Source organism: Ictalurus furcatus, chromosome 14 (genome assembly GCF_023375685.1).
Source record: "Ictalurus furcatus strain D&B chromosome 14, Billie_1.0, whole genome shotgun sequence".
In the NCBI taxonomy this organism is placed as follows: domain Eukaryota; kingdom Metazoa; phylum Chordata; class Actinopteri; order Siluriformes; family Ictaluridae; genus Ictalurus; species Ictalurus furcatus.
Window position 1 is genome coordinate 10,765,551 of NC_071268.1, and position 21,610 is coordinate 10,787,160.

General features: G+C 36.6%; 3 protein-coding genes and 1 pseudogene across 10 annotated transcripts in view; all 4 read left to right on the top strand.

Moving 5' to 3' along the window:
• The window catches only part of LOC128618063 (protocadherin alpha-C2-like), a 31,967-nt gene extending 21,732 nt beyond the window's left edge, over positions 1-10,235 (top strand). For 6 of the 8 annotated variants that reach the window (XR_008387671.1, XR_008387670.1, XM_053641444.1 and 3 more), the window contains 2 exons: positions 9,005-9,040; positions 10,147-10,231. Coding sequence is in view for 6 of the 8 variants with exons in the window: in XM_053641444.1 (XP_053497419.1) it covers positions 9,005-9,016 (12 nt within the window). In the remaining 2 variants the exon portion in view is untranslated. Of the gene's footprint in view, positions 1-9,004; positions 9,041-10,146 lie in introns of all 8 variants that reach the window. The other 2 variants (XM_053641443.1, XM_053641442.1) reach the window with 2 other exon arrangements.
• LOC128618067 (protocadherin gamma-C3-like) lies at positions 11-5,464 on the top strand (annotated as a pseudogene).
• Positions 10,236-14,427: 4,192 nt separating the features above from the next.
• On the top strand, positions 14,428-17,471 carry LOC128618280 (protocadherin alpha-8-like). Its single transcript, XM_053641825.1, has one exon. The coding sequence runs from the start codon at positions 14,641-14,643 to the stop codon at positions 17,014-17,016; it is 2,376 nt and encodes a 791-aa protein (XP_053497800.1). The 5' UTR covers positions 14,428-14,640; the 3' UTR covers positions 17,017-17,471.
• Positions 17,472-18,276: 805 nt separating this feature from the next.
• The window catches only part of LOC128617839 (protocadherin beta-3-like), a 77,915-nt gene continuing 74,581 nt past the window's right edge, over positions 18,277-21,610 (top strand). The window contains exon 1 of the mRNA XM_053641017.1: positions 18,277-20,882. Coding sequence (XP_053496992.1) covers positions 18,522-20,882 — 2,361 coding nt within the window. The 5' untranslated portion in view covers positions 18,277-18,521. The remainder of the gene's footprint in view (positions 20,883-21,610) is intronic.

A 21,610-nucleotide genomic window follows, 5' to 3' on the forward strand; every position in this document is an offset into this window, starting at 1 on the left:
ATGTAAAAGTTCTAATTTTTAAAGATCTAATTTTCCTTGCATTTGGTTAATATTTCAGACTAAACAAGCTTTTTCAAGAGATGTGAAGGCAAGTCTGCCTTTGCACTGGGCCCAGAGTGTTGTTGAACACTAATGAGTTGCTCATATAAATTTGAATTTCAGCACTTTTTCTCATGGTCTTGATTGACAGCTTAGATTAAACTTCATTAAAAAAATATTTTCTGTACTCCAGTTGTTCATCATTAAAACATTTCTGCTTGATAGTTTCATTAAAAATGGTTTCTTAAGTTCTTTTAATGGATGTGACATCAACATTTAAATATTAGTAAAAATATTTGGCCAGTTTTACACATAATCCTAACAATTTATACACAGAAATGTGCTCCTTGGTCTCATGTGCAGAATTGCTGTTCACCATGAAAACGTTCTTCACCATAAAAGACTGTAGTTTCACCATCAGACACTTGGTGCTCTCTCTCAAGCATTTGTTTCCCTATTGTAGAAAATTTAGGATAAAATAAGATATAAAAGTATATAAACTTGAATAATGAATAAAATATAAATAATTAATATTGAAGAGTCAAGTGAAATCTTAAAACCTAAAGACAGCTGGTTTTTGACAATAGACAGTGTGGTGGGTGCGTAAGAGCACACCAGCCCGAGAATGAGGAGGTTCCAACAGTTGACATTAGACAATGTGGTGGTTGTGTAAGAGCACACGAGCAGGAGAATAAGGAAGTTCTGACAAATGGACTGTTGAAGAGGGAAGTGCCAAGGCACAGATGAAAATTTCACCTATTTTCAATCAATAATGAAAATGCAAAGGCTTACAACTATTAATTACAAAACGGGATGGAAAAGAAAAAAAGGAAAAACATTTTAATTTTCTTTTATGAGCAGGGCTAACATTGGCTAACTAATCAAGCTAAGATGTCAATAAAATGTAGGCCAATGCCTGGTTTCTTGAGGCAGACAGTGGATGGTTCTTGCAGCAGCACACTTGAAAGAAAAAATATATTTCTCAAAATTATTTATGTTATAGGTTAGGTTATTCCCCAAACAACACCTGAATAGTTTTTCCAACATAACGGCAGGTTCACTGTTCACACACACATTCTCGGTGAGCGTAATGAATTTAAGATAAAAGTAACTGACAATAACTCTAACTAGCTATTTAAATTAGCAAATGTTACTAGTATTGTCCAAAGTAAGCTAGCTAGTAGTAACACTGATCCAACGATAACTACTATGCAATTAGATGAAGTATCATATCACATTACCTCTATTCTTATGCCCTTTTTGCTCCTCTTCTCTTCTTCTTTTTCTTCCCTAGGCACCAGAGGGCTTTGGTCTTTGTTTTTTTACATGTTTGAAGAAGGCTACGGATGCTAATTTATCTTGTTCAGTGACAGTGTCAATTGAACTCGCCCATCCCCCATAATCAGGTAGTCAGGGGGATGGACAGCGTCCCTAGCATTTGCCTATTACGCCTATGCCAAGGGCCAGCCCTGCGCATTGTACAAAAAGTTGACTGGTTCACCTCAGTTGATCTAATGATCTACTTTGGGAAAGTAGCCATTGATCTTTTTGCCACAAAGGAAAATGCTCAGTGCCCTCTGATCAGTCAGGATGCACCAGTGGGGGTGGATTCACTAGATCACCCTTGGATATGGGTTCTCCTGTACATGTTTCCACTGCTTGCCTTAATCTCACCAATGTTGTCCAGGGTGAGAGAAGAAGGCTTATCACTTATCCTGATAGCCCCAATTTTCCAGCATCCCCTGATACAAAGTTTTATGAAGGGAGCATGCTGTCTTTGTCCTGTATCCAAGCTGCTGTCTCCCTCATTGGACTAGCCATTGGTTTTGAATGCTCTTTCATGTCATGTTTGAACCCCTTTGGGGGGTAGATTTCAAGACATTTCACTTAAGGGTGATAGCCTCTGCAAAGTGACTCAGTGATATTCAGACACTTTTGGTGCACCCAACTTGCACTCTATTCGCACAAGGTAAATACGGAATAAATACAGGAAATACAGTTCTATCAGAGAACTGGAGTCAAACATTTCTTGGTCCCACTGTCAGACACTGAAATGTATGGGAAGTGGAGCAGAGAGTATGGAAAGCCAAAAGAGTCTTATGAATTCAAATTGAAATGAACACATGGTAAATGCAATCTAATTGAGTAGTCTATTAGTTTAGCTCTAAGATGTGCATCATAGACACCAATCACTGGTATTCGGTTGACTCTAATAATAACATATTTCATGTCACAGATGAAATCAACATAATATGGTAGAGGATCTCCCATAGTGTGAAAATACTAATTATACTGTAAAATTGTTTAGAAAACCCACCTTAAAATTTGTTATATTATAGACACCAATCACAGCACTAATTCAGAAATATTCCATAGTTCATAGGTGCAATCATAACAATATAGTAGAGGACCTGCAGTAGGTGTACTTATTTTTTCCTACACCTGGTTTCAGAATGTTGGTTTACTTACTTACTTTTAGGGAATTATGTTGTGTGTCAAATAAAAACATGGAATTGAAGGTGTACTTTATTTTTCTCAATTCTGTAATTCTGTAAATCTGTAACTATATAGTGTAAAGCCAAGTTTTCCATGTATTTCTAAAATAGTTGAGCATTATAATATTTTACTATTTGGTCCAGTGGTCCAAAATAAATAAATAAAATGTCATGTAAAATGTAAAAATGTATGTGCACATTATTAAATTTTCTATATTACACAATTGTCAACATTAATATTCGACCCCAGACATTATCAGACAGCAGCTTTATTACACTGAAAAAAAAAAGTAATAAAATAATTGTAAAAGATAATATTTAACAAATAATACCTATAATATGCATTAATGCATTTATATAATTATGGGTAATGATTATTTTAGAGTTAAATTAATAAACCAATACATTACAATGCATATCTTAATTTAAATTTAAACACTGCATTTTAATATATAGGACCCTTTGGGCTTTCCAAAGAAACTTCTTGTCTGATGGCGAGACCTCAGTAAAATATCAGTCCCCATGCCAGTTCATTATATTAAAAAAACAATGCAGTCTAAGCTTCCTGGACTTTATGTTCTTTCATCTGTGAGCATCCACTTTTATTCTCTTAATCTTTTCCACAGAACTTTTTCATCAAAACATTTTATGGTATGTCTCAACCAGCTCCCTAATTCAATAGTCAGGGCACTGATCAGGGTGTCAGCCATTTTAAGGGCTGTCGTAATTGCAAAATCCTTACAGTGCACTGCAGCTTTCCCTCCCTATAAAATCCCACAGTGCACCACGAAACCCGGGGAACATAAATTCTCACTATGTTCCCTTACTGGAAATGACATGAAGGTTTTCTGAAGCCTCTCAGCTCGAAAAAATGGGAGACAAACTCTCAGCCAATGTCCAGCTACAAATGTAAATAGCTTGTTATCATTGTTGTAGCTCTAAAATGATTACTTATGTTAGCAATTTTAACTTTATTTGATGTTCTATATACAGTTTGTTTGAGTCTAACAACTTTTAAGTATTCCAAAGATGACGTATTATGACAGAAATGTGTGTGATTAAGTTAACAAATTATATGAGATATAAAACTTAAATATTTTTTAAGTTTTTAATTTTTGGTGACATTTTACAACGCAAGTACGTAGTTATGTCACTGGAAATTCAGTTATCAGTGTCCCAATGTGTAGTGAGCCAAGGTCTGCATTTTCTGATTACATAAAATCTGGAGTTTATAACAATGGATGCCAATAAGAACGTTAGTCCTTGATACGGTATGTTTTGTTTTTCTGTCTGCTGTCCATTCTCTTTAAGTCAATGCTTACTGTCTCACATTACTCGATTCCTGAAGAAGTGGAACAGGGGTCAGTAGTTGCAAATTTAGCAGCAGATTTGGGCCTAGATTTGAAAACGCTCAGGAGACATAAAATGCTTTTGGATGTTGCAACTAACAGGAAATATTTAGATGTTAACAAAGATACTTGTGAGATATACATTGTAGAGTAGATTGACAGAGAGTACCTTTGTACATCAAAGTGGGTTATGATGTGTGTTCTTCAACTGGATGCCACAATAGAAAACCATGTTTGACTGTTCAGTATTGAACTTGAGATAATGTATATTAACGACAATGCCCCATTTCATAGAAGGGATGCTGTGCACTTGGACATATGAGAGGCAACTAGCGTAGTGGAGTGGATCCTGACACTTGAACAAATTCAGTTAAAACTTACTATCTGAGTGAAAGTGATTAGTTTGTTGATTTGATTCTCAAATAACTTTTGACAAATAAGAGCAGACTGTTCATAATCTGATACTCACTGCTGTAGTTGTTGGAGTCCCTGCATGCCCAGGAACAGTAATATTATTGTTCAAGTGCTGGATACAAATGACAACTCCTCTCAGTTTGTCAAAGAAAGTGGTAATCGGATTGAGCTCTGTGTTATTCCTGTTACTGATAACCATATTAGTGAACAGAAGCCCAGTGATGCTATTATTCCTTGTAGGTACAGTGTGATAAGTGAGAGGGACTCTCCCATTGCAGATTCCACCTTGGTCAACTTCACACCAGTGTGTGCAAGGGTTCCCTAGCAAACATCCCTACACCCAAACCAATCTAACACCCCATAATTCTAAACAGAGCTTTCAGGTTTTCACTTGCACTTGCAGGACTTTCATCCTCATTTGCTTATTTACAACCTTGCTTTTGGTTAACATCAGTGTAGTGAAAATCAGTTACATTTGTCCATTGCTAGTTACTTGTACACACAGTTGTTATGAAGTGGCACTCAGCTCTACAGAGAAGGTACATTTCTATTTTTTATGTCTGAATTTGTTAGCACTGAGTCTGCTGTTACTCACTGTTCCATTCTTGAAGAAATAGAGGAAGGATCAGTATTAGGCAACCTCCCTATGGATTTGAGCTTGGATGTGAACAGCCTGAAAAATGTATTGCGCAACTGGACAGTATTTCAAACAGGAAGTACCTCGACATGAATAAAGAAACTGGGAAGTTATTCAGAGCAGAAAAAAAAATTAAAGTTAGTTCTTATATAATAAAATCTTCATCATGTTTCCTTAAAATAAATACAACTATTGAAAACCTGAAATTAATATTTACCATATAATTAGAAACTATTGACATCAGTGATAATGCACCACATTTTAGGGGGGACACAAGACATATCCAAATCCACATCTGTTGGGGAAAGATTTAATTTGAATAATGCCATGGATGATGACTTTGGCTCAAAATTATTAAAGAGGTTACATACTAAATGAAATACAAATGAAATACCTTTGAAATACAAACAGGTCAAGATGGGTTGAAGTTTACAGACCTGATATTGAAAAAAATCCTTGGCAAAAAAACAACAACTCCATAACTATTGCCCTCAGTTTTCTTTTCAATGTATCAAAGGAGGCCTGACATTCAAACCTCCACATGTGAGGTAACAGCTGACTGACTTTAGAAGGAGGCCAAGCATTTATTTTGATCATGACTATAACTGCTGACACTGCAGGGATATGTACATCACCTTTCCTAGTTCATCTAGCCACAATTTTCTTCCTGAGGTTGTCCATTTGCATATGCTGAAAAGCATTCCTCTAATCTGACTCTAGTAGCCCTCCCATAGTAGTATAAAATTGTTTTCTGGACTTATAGCAAACATTTTGTGCAGATTACTGTGCTCACTACAATCTGCATAGGCATACACCCCTCTTCCTGATATTTGGTGACATCATAGCTCCCCACATTCCCCAAAATTTATGCAGTGCAAAGGGTTACAAAAGAAAATGGATAAAATAATGAACCATTTTCTAGCATTTTAAGTACCACATGGCCACACCAGTTCTATTAAAGAGGGTGTAGAGGTAGGTACCATTATTGTAGTGCTTAGCTTAAGTGATAAAGATTCAGGAGAAAATGGAGAAACAGATATTCATATTTCTGTTAAAGTACATTTTTTACTTAAAGAGGCATCTGATAACCTGTTCGAACTTGTCCTGACGGAATTTGTTGGATTGTGAAAAGGTTGCAGAATATCACATTTACCATTTTGAAGGAAACCCTCCATTATCTGATAATGAAACTATAACTCTAGAGCTGCTGGATGTTAATGATGACGTCCCACAGTTTCCATAATCATTTTTTACCATAAAGGTTATGGAAAACAATCCACCAGGGCTTTGTTGAGTTCTTTAACTGCTATTGACCCAGATCTCTAGGAAAATCAGTATTTAATTTCTTTCATAATAGAAAATAGAATATCTCCATATCCAAGCTGTTCTCCATTAATCCAGAGAATAGTGACCATTGCACACTAAACGCATTTGATTATGAGATACAGAAGGAATTTCTTTTCCATATTCATACCAGATACTCTGCTTTTCCTCCACTCAGCAGCAACGTGACTGTTCACATTATTACCATGGACTAGAATGACAGCACATCGGTTATATTGTCTCCATGGGGGCAAACATGGCTCAGCAGTGGAGGAGAAAATACAGAGATCCACCGAAAAAGGCACTCTGATAGCTGAAGTTATTGCTGTAAACACAAACTTTGTGCACAACTCCCAGATTATGTAGCATTTTATCCAGAAACCTGATGGCACATTATTCAGTTTGGACCAGTACAACGGAGAGATCAGGCCCAAGAGAATGTTCAAGTTACAGAAACTCGCACCACCAGCAGCTGGTGGTGATCACAAAGGATAACTCTGGTCTCCAATGATGCTTACTGGTATAGTTTATTTCTAGCAGAAACCAGAAAAGGAAACCTGGTAGTTAGACAACCTATACCAAAGGGGACAAGATGTATTGTGTCTAGTATACCGAGCACAGGACTGACTAAAACTAGTGGCTCAGCTGTATACATTTCACAGGTATGAGACACAGATTCTTTTATATTGTTTGGAAACCTCCTCAACATTCAGTCACTTTTCCTATTCTTAACAGGAAACTACCAGGTTGACTGTTCGGTTTTCAGTTGTTTATTCTGTGGTACAGCTTGCACCCTTAATTTAAGCTCCTTGCTTTGATGTCTTCAGCTGTAAACTCCTCAGTCTTACCTCAAAAACACATCATTTGTGTCTATGTAAATTTCACCCTTACTTGCAATATATCACTTGCTGTGTTCTGCTATATATTTCTGGATATTTGTAGTTTATTTTCAAAATGTTCCTGTTTAGTTTGTACTGTGTATGTGTGTGATAGTATTGAATATTTACATTTACATTTATTCATTTAGCAGACATTTTTATCCAAAGCGACTTACAAATGAGGAAATACAAACAAAGAAATATATACATAATACATAATACATGTAGTGCTACAATACAGTATGTTTTTTTTTTAATTGGCGCTAGAGGAGCAAAGTGCACAGAGTAGAGGTATAAGAGGCAGTGTGAGTGCAGATTTTTTTTTTTTGAGTGGGTAAAAGTAGGGGGTTTATGTTTTGTTTTTCAGACATTCTAGACGTTCTCTGTTTACAAAACTTGTGCGTTTATGTCAGCAGAGAGTTGGCTTGTTATTGCGCTTGTGTAAGCAGAGAGTTGGCTTGTTATTTTCAGCAGGTTTGCAAGATGCATAACAATGCTTAATGTTTGGGAGGGTTTTCAAAGTAAAGTTCACTTTCCAAATAACACTGAATGTTGTGCCAAGTGTGTCTGGGTAATTTTTTATCTTAAAAGTTAATGTTTTGGTTTTCGGTCTCAGAACTCTCATTCATTGCATGGGTTAGCAATTCAAATTTCAGGTATAGAGAAAATCCAAAATGAAAGATTATGTGGATCCAAATATTTAAGATTAAGATACACTGCTTTAGTGTTATTTTGATATGACATATGGTCAGTATTTTTCATGTCACCTTGTCACACATCTCCTGTGACAGCTGGTTTAGATACTGCTGGTAGCTAAATAAATATCTGATAGTAGATTTATGAATATAATGCATTTATCTGAGACGTGTGGTCTAGTCTTTCCTGTCTCTTCTACTGCTGCATTTTCAAAGACATAAAACACTTTTAATCTTGCTTGCCCATAACCTCACTGCTCTGTCAAAAGTAGGCCTCTGTTGCATTTGCAGTGATGGTTTGTAGATACCTTTTGTCACACTGACTGCATCAGCAGAGGAAAACAGAAACTTAACCAGTTTCTCTGTTTCTCTGGTTCTGGTCCAGTTCAATCTTCAGTCTTTAGAATTGCTTGCACTTTCTTTGTGGTAAAAACTAGTGGTAATTAGATTTTAATATAGTTTGTATTTGGACCTGTTTCTTATGACTATACAAATATGTTTTTTACAATATATTTGGTGCTTGGATGAGTTATGGTCATCAGGTCTTTGAAAGTATTTTTTTTCTACAGACAGAAAGGTAAGTACACGGAATCTCTCTCTCTCTCTCTCTCTCTCTCTCTCTCGCTCTCTCTCACTCTCTCTCTCTCTCTCTCTCACTCTCTCTCTCTCACTCTGTATGTGTGTGTTTGCATGTGTGTGCACATCTGTATGCGCGTGTGTGTGTGTGTGTGTGTGTATGTGAGAGAGAGAAAGAGAGAGAGAGAGAGAGAGAGAGAGAGAGAGAGAGAGAGTGCAGGAAAGGGAAAATTACTGAACTATTACTTTCCTTCTTCCCTCATTCGGATATTTTTAAATCTTCATCTTGTCATTGTTAATCAAACATCTTGTATTGGTGTTTTGATTAAACTCATTTGTTGATGTCTTTTTCATGATTTGAACACTGAAATATTTTCCATAATAGTTTAATATTTCTAAATTATTCCAAGCAATCGGATCTGCTTCAGGAAATATTTGACAGAATGTTTCAAAATAATGAACCCACTAATCTAGTATTTATCATAATGACATTTAATCAAATGGCCATTTCTAAGCTCTGCAATATTTTTCCTTGTCTTTTTGTCACACCTTAACATATTGATTAAAATTGTCTCTTGTTTTTGTTTCTATTCTAAAGTACTCAAAATGAGAGATGTCCCTTCTCATGCTGGAGGTATGCAGCCCTGCCATCTTCTTTCTGCAGCGCCTCAACCATGCGCCCTTTGACTTTTTACCTTTTCTGAAATGAGTACAACTGTTTGTTTTTATTTTTACTTTTGTGTTTTTGTGATGTTTAAACTGTCCTGTTGTAGGAGGGGTTGAGGAAGTTTCCTTCATTGGATATCATATTGGCCAAGGCAAATTTTTTGAACCAAACATGTTTTTGTTAAATCCAGTGACATCTGCTGCTTCAGAGTTTGATATTTACAATGCTACAGAAAGAATGTGCTCATAGTGAATTCATAGTGACATTAATCACTTTGACATTCCTAATCTGACATGAAAGTAATAGGAATAATAATGATTATTCAATTTGTGGTTTGGCAGCAACTCACATTCAAATGGTAGTCTAGATTAATGTGGAGATAAAGTTATGTCTTTCTCCTCACCACTCTTTTTGATTAACAACCTACACATACTTGCCGGAGAACCTCCAGACTGCACAGTTTTTGATATGCATCTCAGCTAACCAACAGAATACCTGAAAATGAAAGATGAAACGATACTTAACATCTTATTTCACACAATTTATACCAATAATTGCCTTTATGCATGCAAACCTTCACCTTCTGTTATATACAGAGTCAATGAAAGAGAAGAGACAGCTCTCTAGGCACACCCTAATGTGATTTTGATGTGAACATTATATGTTCATAATATGCCGAACACCATTAGGCCTACTTTAATGACATTTTTTTTTTTCGTTTTATGGGTTTCTTTTGTTATGTTCTGTGTTCAATGTTCAATGCATGAAACATATTCAGTTTACATACTGTGATATAATTTCTGAATGAGTTGAAATAACCTCTAATAATGACCCAGATTTTTAGTCTTCTGTCATAATCATCCTCACAACCACCTTTAGTCTCTAAGCATGGTATTTTCAGATACATGCCCATTACCTTACAAGAAAAAAATGGGCTCAGACCCTGTTGTTTTGTATTTTGTTTGACTGACAGGCCTCGGCTACATGAGATGTGTTCAGATTTTGATCTTTTACAGGGTTGTTTTTGGTATAAAATCTGCCCCTGACCTGTCTTAATGTTTTCTTATTGGTAGGCCTCCACCACCACCAGTAGCAGTTCCTCGTGAGGCTTCATTCCACCTGCTGTTGCTCAAGTGATGCTGAGAAGAACCTGCTCTACAAAATGGAGCTTCTAATTCCTGCCCACCTATTTCCTTATTTAGAACATGTGTCTCTACTTGGATTCTTTCTGATGTACTTCTTCTTTGCTTTTCTTCTGCATTAATTCTTGAAATCTAACGCAACTTAGTGGGAATTACTTTAATTATGGTTGTGACTGATGGATGTGCTTTCCTAATAGAGGATATTCCCACTCCAAATTCCACCCTTTTCATAGCAGTCAATGCATTTGGCTCCATGCATGGATTTGCATGGCTAGATCTGCGAATGTTTGTTCACTTTGTATTAACTTATTGGACTTTTCACTGATTGACACATCAAAACATTCAAGTGAGCTTAAAATGCACATAAAATGAAGAATAACACGAAGAAGCACAAAGAAATGTGGATAAAGTGAGAGGACCCTGAAATTGTGCATGTGGTGATGACCATGAACTGGACATTTTGGTGTTACAACACAATTGTCAATTAAAACCATAACAGTGTAAATAGGAAATTAACTCATTGTGCTGTTTACTCTGTGTTATACAATAGATGTTGTTGTTGGTTTTACCGATTTTTGTAAAAGGCAAAAAAGAGCTAAAGAGACAAACAAATCACAGCAAATTACAAAATGTTCAATTAATATAATTTGTATTGCATCACAAAAATATATGTATTAATCAGAAATTAGTTATTAGTGAGTTGCTTTCCAGCTGAATTGTAATCCATTTATTAGCTTCTTTACCCTTTGCTCAACCTTAAAGCTTAAGTGGATTCATTTAGAATGATGGTTTTCATTCTACATGAATAAAACTTACAATATACACCTGTAACTATATCAATTTCATATTACATTCATTTTTGTCATACAAATTTAGAGCACGTTTATTGTAAATAAGCACATATTAGACAGAATAGTAGAAAGGCATATAGCTTACATTGTTGTGGCCAGTTTGAATATGACCTTTTAAAATATCTTCATACTATTCTATAGACTTTTACTGCAATATTATACTACAAAGTTAACAAAAGACAACTACAGCAAGGTGTTGATGTTTTCATGTTTGATTTTATGGTGTTTGGTTTATACAAATAATTTTGTTTGCTATTTTGTTATTTTGTTTGTTTATGATTTTGCTAAAAAAAAAAATGTACAGCTATCTTATGCTATTGAAATGTTTCAAGTTGTTTTAATTGTTTGAATCAGATTCAGCATTATTTTGTGATTCATGGAGTTAAAGTGTTTTTTTTTGTAAAGTGTTACACTTGTGGTGCATTATTTAGATGGCTACATGTTAACCTATAGTATGCACTGCATCATTTTCCTACTCTGCAGTTTTTCCAAATTCTTAGAAATGGCTTATTATTTGTGAGTAGCAATCAGAAAATTCTTATTAAAATATATACAGGGTTCTGATGACTTCCCCAGTCAGGACAGACACACCAAGGGGTTATAAGACCAGTATGTTACAAGACACAATAACGTGTGAATTTATGTATAGAAAGACATGAAAAGACATCAGCATGATCTATTTATTTCTATCTGATCTATTTGATCAATTTTCCTGTATGATCTAACAATTTATGTATGGATTCTACAGAAGCACCACACACTGAAAGAGAGAGAGAGAGAGAGAGAGAGAGAGAGAGAGAGAGAGAGAGAGAGAGAGAGAGAGTATATCAACTCTCTTCCATTGCAGTGCTGTGTGTAAATTGGCATCAGATCTCACTCAAACACACACACAGCCTCAGTTTAACCCCAGCACGTTCTGCCTATGAGGAATTTCATCAGATTCTGTATAACCATCTAACCTTTGCCTTCAGCTTTAAGGTTGTGTGTTCATCATAATAATCTGAAGACACCTGTGATCTGTTAATTTTTATGAAAAGGTATTGTATTAGTATTTTTATGAAAAGGTACATTGTATTAGGTATGCTTTAAAAAAATTACAGCTAATATAATGCAAGCAGTACAGGTACAATGCAAATAACCGGTATAACCTGTATGTAGTTTAAATCAGAAAATGAGCATTTGATTTTGACTGCCTGGATTTCCATAGTATTGTGCTTCAATGACGTAAGTAACTGAAAGTAATGATATTGATATATCACTACATCTGACAACATAAAAAGACAACTGTTCTGTATTTCTGCTGCATGATACAATGCTGTGTGTTTTGTATATGTATTTGCCAGGTGGGCGTTTAAAATGATTAATCTCTAAAAATTTAAGTGAGCTGACTCACCAATGTTTACCTTTTGATTATTTGTATTTTTATTATGCACATTTAATTTGTAAGATTGGTTTATATGAACATATAGAACTGTACCACTAACTGTATTGTATACAATATCTCTTTTCCTGTGATTGAAAAGTGTAAATAAAATCCTTGAAAGGATGTTGCAGTCTGTCTACATCAGCATGGATGTCTGTATTAAACTGGAAAGAGTAGCAGCAATTCTTCCCCTCTTTCTCTCATCATGGCCTGATTCCACCCTCCCATCAGAGAGAGAGAGAGAGAGAGAGAGAGAGAGAGAGAGAGAGAGACTGCAGCAATGCTCTGAGCTGCAGCAGAAAGCACACACACACACACACACAAACATGGGAGCTTTCCCTTTTGATCATGGCCAACACCCTTTTTATCTCTCACACTCAACTCCACCCCACCCATCTCTTCTCAAATAACCACAGCAGATGTTTTCAATATTCTTAATGTCATTAGGGCCCCATCCCCCAATTCTCATCCATGCAGCAGTGCAAAGGCCTATATTGTGCTGACTGCTGGTTTCTAGGCAACAGCATCACCACTTAGTGCTCAGATAAATGAAGGTATGGACGAGAATGTTAAGTAGACTAACTGATTGAAGCCACATTCAGTCAAATTGCACTTCGAATTATTTTAAGAGATTTTTTTTTCTTGTTACAGCAGGTAGATGTAAAGGAGATTGTATCCTTTCTTCCACTCCCCCTTCCCTCATGTTAATGTTGAGCACCACAGACAGCGACCTTGCGCTGAAGAGCCGTTGCCATGGTAACAGGCTGCCGACTGGGAGAGGGGTGCAGGTTGTGTGTGTGTGTGTGTGTGTGTGTGTGTGTGTGTGCGTGTGTGTGTGTGTGCGTGTGTGTGTGTGTGCGTGCGTGTGTGTGTGTGTGTGTGTGTGTGTGTGTGTGTGTGTGTTGAAACAGTCTGCTATTTAATATATAGACAAAAACCCTCATAACTCGCTCTGCAGCATCCTTTTCAGATTTAACCTAAAATAATACCATGGTATTATTCCTAGTGATTCCCCAAATTATATAATTGCGATAATGGTTTCACTATATCAGACTAAAGTCATAATTACGATATGCACAATATTTCAAATGACAAAACTGAGAACGGAATTCTGAAATTTAAATGGTGTGTGTGTGTGTGTGTGAGAGAGAGAGAGAAAGAGAGAGAGAGAGAGTGCGTCATGTGAATGAGAATTGGTTGAGATGCCCTCTTGTGTTGGTGCGCTGTTACTGTCTGCGTGGTTTCACAGCACCGCCATTTAGCCAAGTAGAAACAGCGTGACGTAATGCTTTAAGCACGGGTGGAGCATATACTGTCACGTGGGTCTGAGAAAGTCTACCACATGGTGTCGCTGTGTACAAGACCAAAAGACGTAGGCCGTCCTGTCTATGACGTGAGAATAACGTAAAGCAAAAACATCCATCGAGCAATAATAAATAAACAAACAAACAAACAAATAAATAAAGGTTATTTATTAATATTGAAATATATATTTATATTGCATTTATTTAGAAAAGCTTAGTAAAAAACTTCAATGCAAACAAAAATAAACAAATAAAACAACAGTAACAACAATAATCCTGATGATGATAACTGTTATTATTATTATTATTATTATTATTATTAAATAGTACTACTACTACTACTACTACTACTACTACTACTAATAATAATAATAATAATAATAATAATAATAATAATAATAATTAGAAGAAGAAGAAGAAGAAGAAGAAGAAGGAGAAACAATAATAATAATAAACGTTTAATATTTATATAAAATAGTTGGTAACAATTTGTACAAAACATTATTATTATTATTATTATTATTATTATTATTATTATTATTATTATTATTATGTTTTGTACAAATTGTTACCTAATATGTAATATAAATGTTAAACTTTTTTTTTTTTTTAATTGTAAATGATTTCTGTGAGACTGCAACTATACACCAAGACGCATTGTGGCGCTATGAGAAGATACATACTTGATATTGGACATTCAAGTCGCCATACACCACAATGAGAGGAGATAACAAAGCGAGGAGAACGTCCACGGCGGCCATCCACTTTCATCCACCAGTAGCTGTAGCAATTTAAGCCTTTTTTTTTGTTTGTTTTTACTGAGCAGCTCACCGACATTTGTTACAGTATGAGGCGTGAATATTTAAAGACATGTTGGATATACAGACATTTTGTACTCCATTATGTGTGTCTGCTGCTTCTTTCCGACGTTGTCTCAACCCACATACGCTATTCTCTCCAAGAGGAATCAAAGATTGGGACCATTTTAGGAAATGTGGCCAAAGATTTGAGCATGGACTCTTCGGTTCTGACAGGGAGGAATCTGCGAATTGTGACTGGGTCAAAGCAAGAGCTTTTTCAGGTAAGCCAAAAAGAAGGCTCATTGTTCGTTAATCGTAGGATCGACAGAGAGGAGCTGTGCGCTACGAGCAACCCGTGTCTCATCAGTATTAAAGCGGTGATTGAGAACCCTCTCGAAATGCATCAAATAACAGTTGAAATTGTAGATGTGAATGATAATGCACCTTCATTTACAGATAATGTTTACAATTTGGAAACACTTGAAAGTGCGATGACTGGAACACGGTATCAGTTGGAAGGTGCGCACGACCCAGATATCGGCTCTAATGCTTTGCAATCTTATAAACTAACGCAGAACCAGTTTTTCCGTTTAGAAACAGACGATTTTGGAGATGGAGGAAAAGTCCCTGTCCTCGTTCTACAAAGAATTCTGGACCGGGAAAATAGCGCAAGGCATACTTTAATATTAACTGCGATAGATGGGGGAAAGCCACAAAAAACAGGCACTCTGACTATTAATGTTGTTGTGTCAGATGTCAATGATAATGCACCTAATTGTGGTAAACAAAAATATATGGTAACAGTGAAAGAAGATGTTGCTGATGGCACGTTTTTGCTACGGATTAACGCGACGGATTCGGATGAAGGAGAAAATGGAGAGATTGAATACTCATTACGAAGTAAGTTTAGAAATGGCGCGTCTGACCTCTTTGATTTACACAGCAAAACAGGAGAATTACGGATTAAAGGTGGGCTAAATTTTGAGGAAAAACAAGTCTACGAGCTAAAAATTCTGGCCGCCGATAAAGGAACAGTGTCCCTATCCGCGCAGTGTAACGTGCTTGTGAAAGTCGAAGATGTGAACGATAACAGACCAGAAATAGAAGTCACCTCCTTGTCTGACAGAATTTCCGAGGACGCGCGTCCAGGTACCGTAGTTGCTTTGATGGGAGTGACAGACTTGGATTCTGGTGTTAATGGACAGGTAGTATGTTCTTTACCAGAGAACATACCATTTGAACTTAAGCAGTCATCAGATTCAAATTTTTATTCCTTGATTACTAAAGGATACTTAGATAAAGAGTCAAAATCGTTTTACAATATTGCAATAACAGCTAAGGATTTGGGAACCCCCCCTCAATCATCAACAAAAATAATTAATGTTGAAGTAATGGATGTCAATGACAACAGCCCTGCGTTCATCCAAAGCCCGTACACCTTCTATGTAGCCGAAAACAATAAACCGGGCATGTCTGTTTTCTCGGTGAACGCAGCTGATATAGATGAGGGTGAAAACGCTAGAGTCTCATACTCAATAGATCATGTGAACACAGACCAAAGTGTGACATCATTCATGAATATTAATGAGGAGAGTGGTGCAGTTTTTGCGCTCAAAAGCTTTGACTTTGAGTCACAGAAAAAGTTCCAGTTCCACGTGCTCGCTACAGATTCTGGAACTCCGTCATTAAGCAGCAACGTCACAGTGAACGTCTTCATTCTGGATCAGAACGACAACGTTCCAGTGATCTTATATCCAGTCAGCGCTAACGGTTCTGCTGAAGGTGTGGAGGAGATTCCCAGCAATGCCAACGCAGGACATTTAGTGACTAAAGTGAGAGCCTATGACGCGGATATAGGATACAACGGCTGGTTATTATTTTCCCTGCAGGAAGTGAGTGACCACAGTCTCTTTGCTTTGGACCGCTATACAGGACAGATAAGGACCCTTCGCTCATTCACAGAAACAGATGAGGCTGAACATAAACTGGTCATACTTGTCAAAGACAATGGCAACGTTTCACTTTCAGCAACAGCGACTGTGATTATCAAACTTGTTGAACCCAAAGAGGCATTTTCAGCGTCCGATGTTAAAAGTTCAGTAAAAAGTGTACAAGAAAATAGCGTTACATTTTATTTAATCATTACCTTGGGATCGGTTTCATTTCTTTTACTCATCAGTATCATCGTGCTGATTGTAATGCAGTGCTCCAAATCTACAGACTATTCCTCCAAGTATTTACAAGATACAAATTACGACGGGACACTGTGTCACAGCATCCAGTACAGATCCGGAGATAAACGCTACATGTTAGTTGGACCAAGAACGAGTATTGGATCTACTCTAGTTCCAGGAAGTAATGGAAATACTCTAGTGATACAGGATCGGAGGAGGAGAACTTCTGGTGAGGTAAGAGCTGACTAACCTACGTAAACCGTGTAATGCTTGCTCACTTTTGCCTATTTCTTCTAAACTTTTAAATGTTAAAAAGGTTTTACCATTAGTTAACATTTTATGTATAATATTTTGGCATGTTTTCTGTCGGGAAGAAAAATTTGTCATAAAGTTTTTATGTTATATAGATCTGAGAGTTAAACTTTTTGGACTTTGGTAATTTGTGGTGCTGTCCACGGTGCTGAATTCATTTTAGAAAGCATTTGATGAATATGTCATTTTATAATCATACAGTGTTGCTTAATTGATTACAACTGGGCTTTAGATTACAGTTCATTATTATTATTATTATTATTATTATTATTATTATTATTATTATTATTGTTGTTGTTGTTGTTGTTGTTGTTTTCTCTACATATTGCTCTTATGGGTTGGCCTTTAAGCCTTGTCTTAAACTTCAATAAATTATATAGTGTCTTATTCCGTCTCATCGTAACAGTTGATTCACATACACACTGAACAAAAATGTATTCTGGGTGGTCTGTAATGGTAGTTTAGTGTTGTTCTTTATATTTCCTGATCATCTTGGTAGACATCTACGCACAAAAAAGCTCCCATTGGGTTCTCAAAATATTTAGTTACTGAGAGTGAATTTTCCATGGAAAAAGTACCAAGAAGGAAATAAAGTTTTATACACTCTTAAAAATAAAAGGTTCTTCAGTGGTTCTTTACAGCACCATAGGTTCTGCAAATAACCTTCTTCTTGTCACAAACAATTTTTCATTGTATAGGGTTCTTAGTTTGAGCGATATGGTTCTTTGGCAATTAAAGATGTTCATTTTTTTCATTATAGATTATTCGGAGCAGTGTATTGATTCTTTAAGGTATCATCCCTTAACAGGTTAAAGTTACCCCTATGGTTCTTTGTCGGACTGGAAAAAGTTCTCGTGGAATCAGTCTTAAGATCTCTTTGGTCCCTTAAAGCACTAACTAAGGGGTTTTTTTAGAGAACATATGATAACATGGTTCCTTGTGGCACTGCTGTGAAGAACCATTTCCGGGTTCTTCAAAACACCAGTAAACAGATGGTTCTCTAAAGAATTTGAAAATTAAAAGGTTCTTTGTGCAACTTAAAAGGGTTCTCCCATAACATCAGGTTGAAAAACCATTTTTGTTTTTAATTGGAACCTTTATTTTGAAGAGTATAGATTTTAAACCCGAACCCCCTTCCTAAAACGTTTTCTTTCTAATACATGCAATGCGCAAATAAAATAAGAATTGCTGGCTTGATTGTGCTCCACATGGCGTCAGTATTACACCAATATAGTATAAAGCCCTACCCTTTTTTCCGCTGTTTTCCAGGCTGGAAAGTGTGTGTGTGATGGGTGTATGGAGCAGAGCGATTTCTTTATTGGGTTGATGTTTGATCCTGTTTTTGTTACATTCGTCGGATATATTTATAACCTTTATCCGACCCCGATTCATGAAAATTATTGACAGTTTGTTCTTGAATAATTTGAATATTTCCGTCCGCGATGGAAGACGGCAGACAAATACGAAAATGGGAGTACTGCCGGATTGCTCTGTGTTTCTCTTTGCTATTGTGCTTCGTGGAGCGGGTTTCTGGTCAGATAAGGTACTCTGTTCCGGAGGAGGTGAAAGAAGGAACAGTTGTGGGAAACATTGCTAAGGATTTGGGTCTTGATGTCGGTACTTTGGTGGACAGACGATTGCGTATCGTATCTGGATCTAAGGACGCGATTTTCAAGGTAAACCAGGACAATGGAATCTTGTACGTTCAAAAGAAAATCGACAGAGAGAACCTATGTATTGGTAATGATGTCTGCTTGATAAACATAAAGATTGCTGTTGAGAATCCTCTTCAAATTCATTATATTGGTATTGAAATAGTTGACATAAACGACCACGCTCCCAGTTTTGCAGATAAACTCTTACATTTAGAGGTAGCAGAAAATAAAGCTCCAGGTGCACGACTTGATTTGCAACCAGCGCGTGATCCAGATATTGGTACTAATTCTATTCGCGCTTACAAATTAAGTCAAAACGAACATTTTAGCTTGGAAACAAGAGACGGTGATGAGGATAGAATTCCGTCGCTAGTGTTACAAAAATATTTGGATCGGGAAAGTACCATTGAACATGAATTACTTTTAACGGCTCTAGACGGTGGAAATCCACCAAAATCTGGGAATCTTAATATAACTATAACTGTCCTTGATATAAATGACAATCAACCTGTGTGTAGCCAAGACGTGTACTCGTTATCTTTACACGAAGACGTCTCTGTTGGAAAGATTGTAATGAGAGTGAATGCTACTGATCCCGATGAAAGCAGCAATGGAGAAATAGAGTATTCATGGGGTAGAAATACAAAAAGTAAAATCCAAGATATTTTTCAAGTAGACCGCATTACTGGAGAAATTCAAGTAAAAAATGAGATCGATTTTGAGGACACTCAGACTTATAGATTAAACATACAGGCCTCCGATAAAGGACAGCCTCCGCTCTCTGTCGATTGCAGGGTTATCATCAAAATAATAGACGTCAACGACAATAAACCTGAAATAGAAGTAACTTCAATACTAAATACTGTTCAAGAGGACTCAAAACCAGGAACTGTCATTTCTCTAATTAGTGTTACAGACAAAGACTCTGGAATTAATGGCAAAATCGTTTGTAGCATTTCAGGTGGTTTGCCATTTGAGTTAAAGCCATCTGTTGAAGATAACGTGTATTCATTAATTACAAGTAAACACTTAGACAGAGAGCTCATACCCCACTATGATATTGTATTAACGGCTGTAGACATGGGCCAACCTGCTTTGTCCTCTTTTAAATCTCTGAGTGTGCAGGTATCAGACATAAATGATAACCTTCCAGAATTTCCTCAAAATCCACTTGAGCTTTATTTAACAGAAAACAATGTTCCAGGCTCTTCCATATTCTCGGTGAGCGCAACTGACAAAGACTTGAATGAAAATGCGGAAATCACGTATCAAATCATGAAAGGTGAAGCGAGGTCTAATGACATGTGGTCAGTTTTGAATATTAATACAGAGACAGGTGTTATACGTGCACTTAAGAGCTTTGACTTCGAAACTACAAAAACGTTCCAGTTCCATGTACTCGCTACAGATTCTGGACTTCCGTCACTAAGCAGCAACGTCACAGTGAAAGTGTTTATTCTGGATCAGAACGACAACGTTCCAGTGATCTTATATCCAGTCAGCGCTAACGGTTCTGCTGAAGGTGTGGAGGAGATTCCCCGCAATGTCAACGCAGGACATTTGGTGACTAAAGTGCGAGCCTATGACGCGGATATAGGATACAACGGATGGTTATTATTTTCACTGCAGGAAGTGAGTGACCACAGTCTCTTTGCTTTGGACCGTTATACAGGACAGATAAGGACCCTTCGCTCATTCACAGAAACAGATGAGGCTGAACATAAACTGGTTATATTGGTCAAAGACAATGGAAATGTTTCGTTTTCAGCAACAGCGACTGTGATTATCAAACTTGTTGAGCCCAAAGAGGCTTTTGCAGCGTCCGATGTTAACAACTCTGTAAAAGAAGAGGAAGAAAATAACATTACATTTTATTTGATCATTACCTTGGGTTTGGTTTCATTTCTTTTCATCATCAGTATCATTGTGCTGAGTATAATGCAGTGCTCCAAATCTACAGACTATTCCTCGAAATATTTGCAAGATACAAATTACGACGGGACACTGTGTCACAGTATCCAGTACAGATCCGGAGATAAACGCTACATGTTAGTTGGACCAAGAACAAGTATCGGTTCTACTCTAGTTCCAGGCAGTAATGCGAATACTCTAGTGATACAGGATCGCAGAAGGAGAACTTCTGGGGAGGTAAGCGGCACTTGCTTTGATAACTGCTACATTTTTACCGCATAGCATACCATACGTTTCCTTATCTAGATACAAACAGCACTTTTGTCTTTAATTTATTTATTCATTTTCATATGGTTCATTTACATGTGATTCATTTACATGTGATTCAAACAGCACTTTTATTACTGAAATGGAAAACGATATGCTCTTTTTCAAGAATATCATTCCTTCCTTATCCTTCCTGAGCTTTTCAGAGTGTGACACTTATGGCTACTGTTATACTCCTTGTAGAGATACAAAGATACTGGGTTGAGCGGTTGGTGTAATTTTGCTTAGGTACTTCATACTATGTTAAACGGACCTTTGAATAGATATCACAATATAACGGCTGGGTTGCCGGTACAACCGAAGGTATCGTTGTAGTCTTCCACTGGAACGTCTTAGCCTAGCATTTACGTCAGTTTTGATGCTAATATTAACTTTGTTATTGTCACTGCAACACAAAGCCGTTTCTCAATTAACAAAGCAAACAGCGCACATAATTTACCCTTGGTGTTTTCGGATTTAACGTGCAGAATAAGCTTGGTTCAAATACAATCTTGAGGGGGTTACATATTTACGAGTTTCATATTTGTTGTTATCTCAGTCTTTTTTTAATCTAGTGTAAAGTACCCACCCGGCAGACATGTGTTGTTTAAAAAAATAAAAAATAAAAAAGTCTGCTAACAGTTTACTTTAAGTGTCGA

Bases quoted from the DNA above. Each gene is read 5' to 3' on its own strand.
- LOC128618280 (XM_053641825.1), top strand. From the start codon at position 14,641: ATGAGGCGTGAATATTTAAAGACATGTTGGATATACAGACATTTTGTA.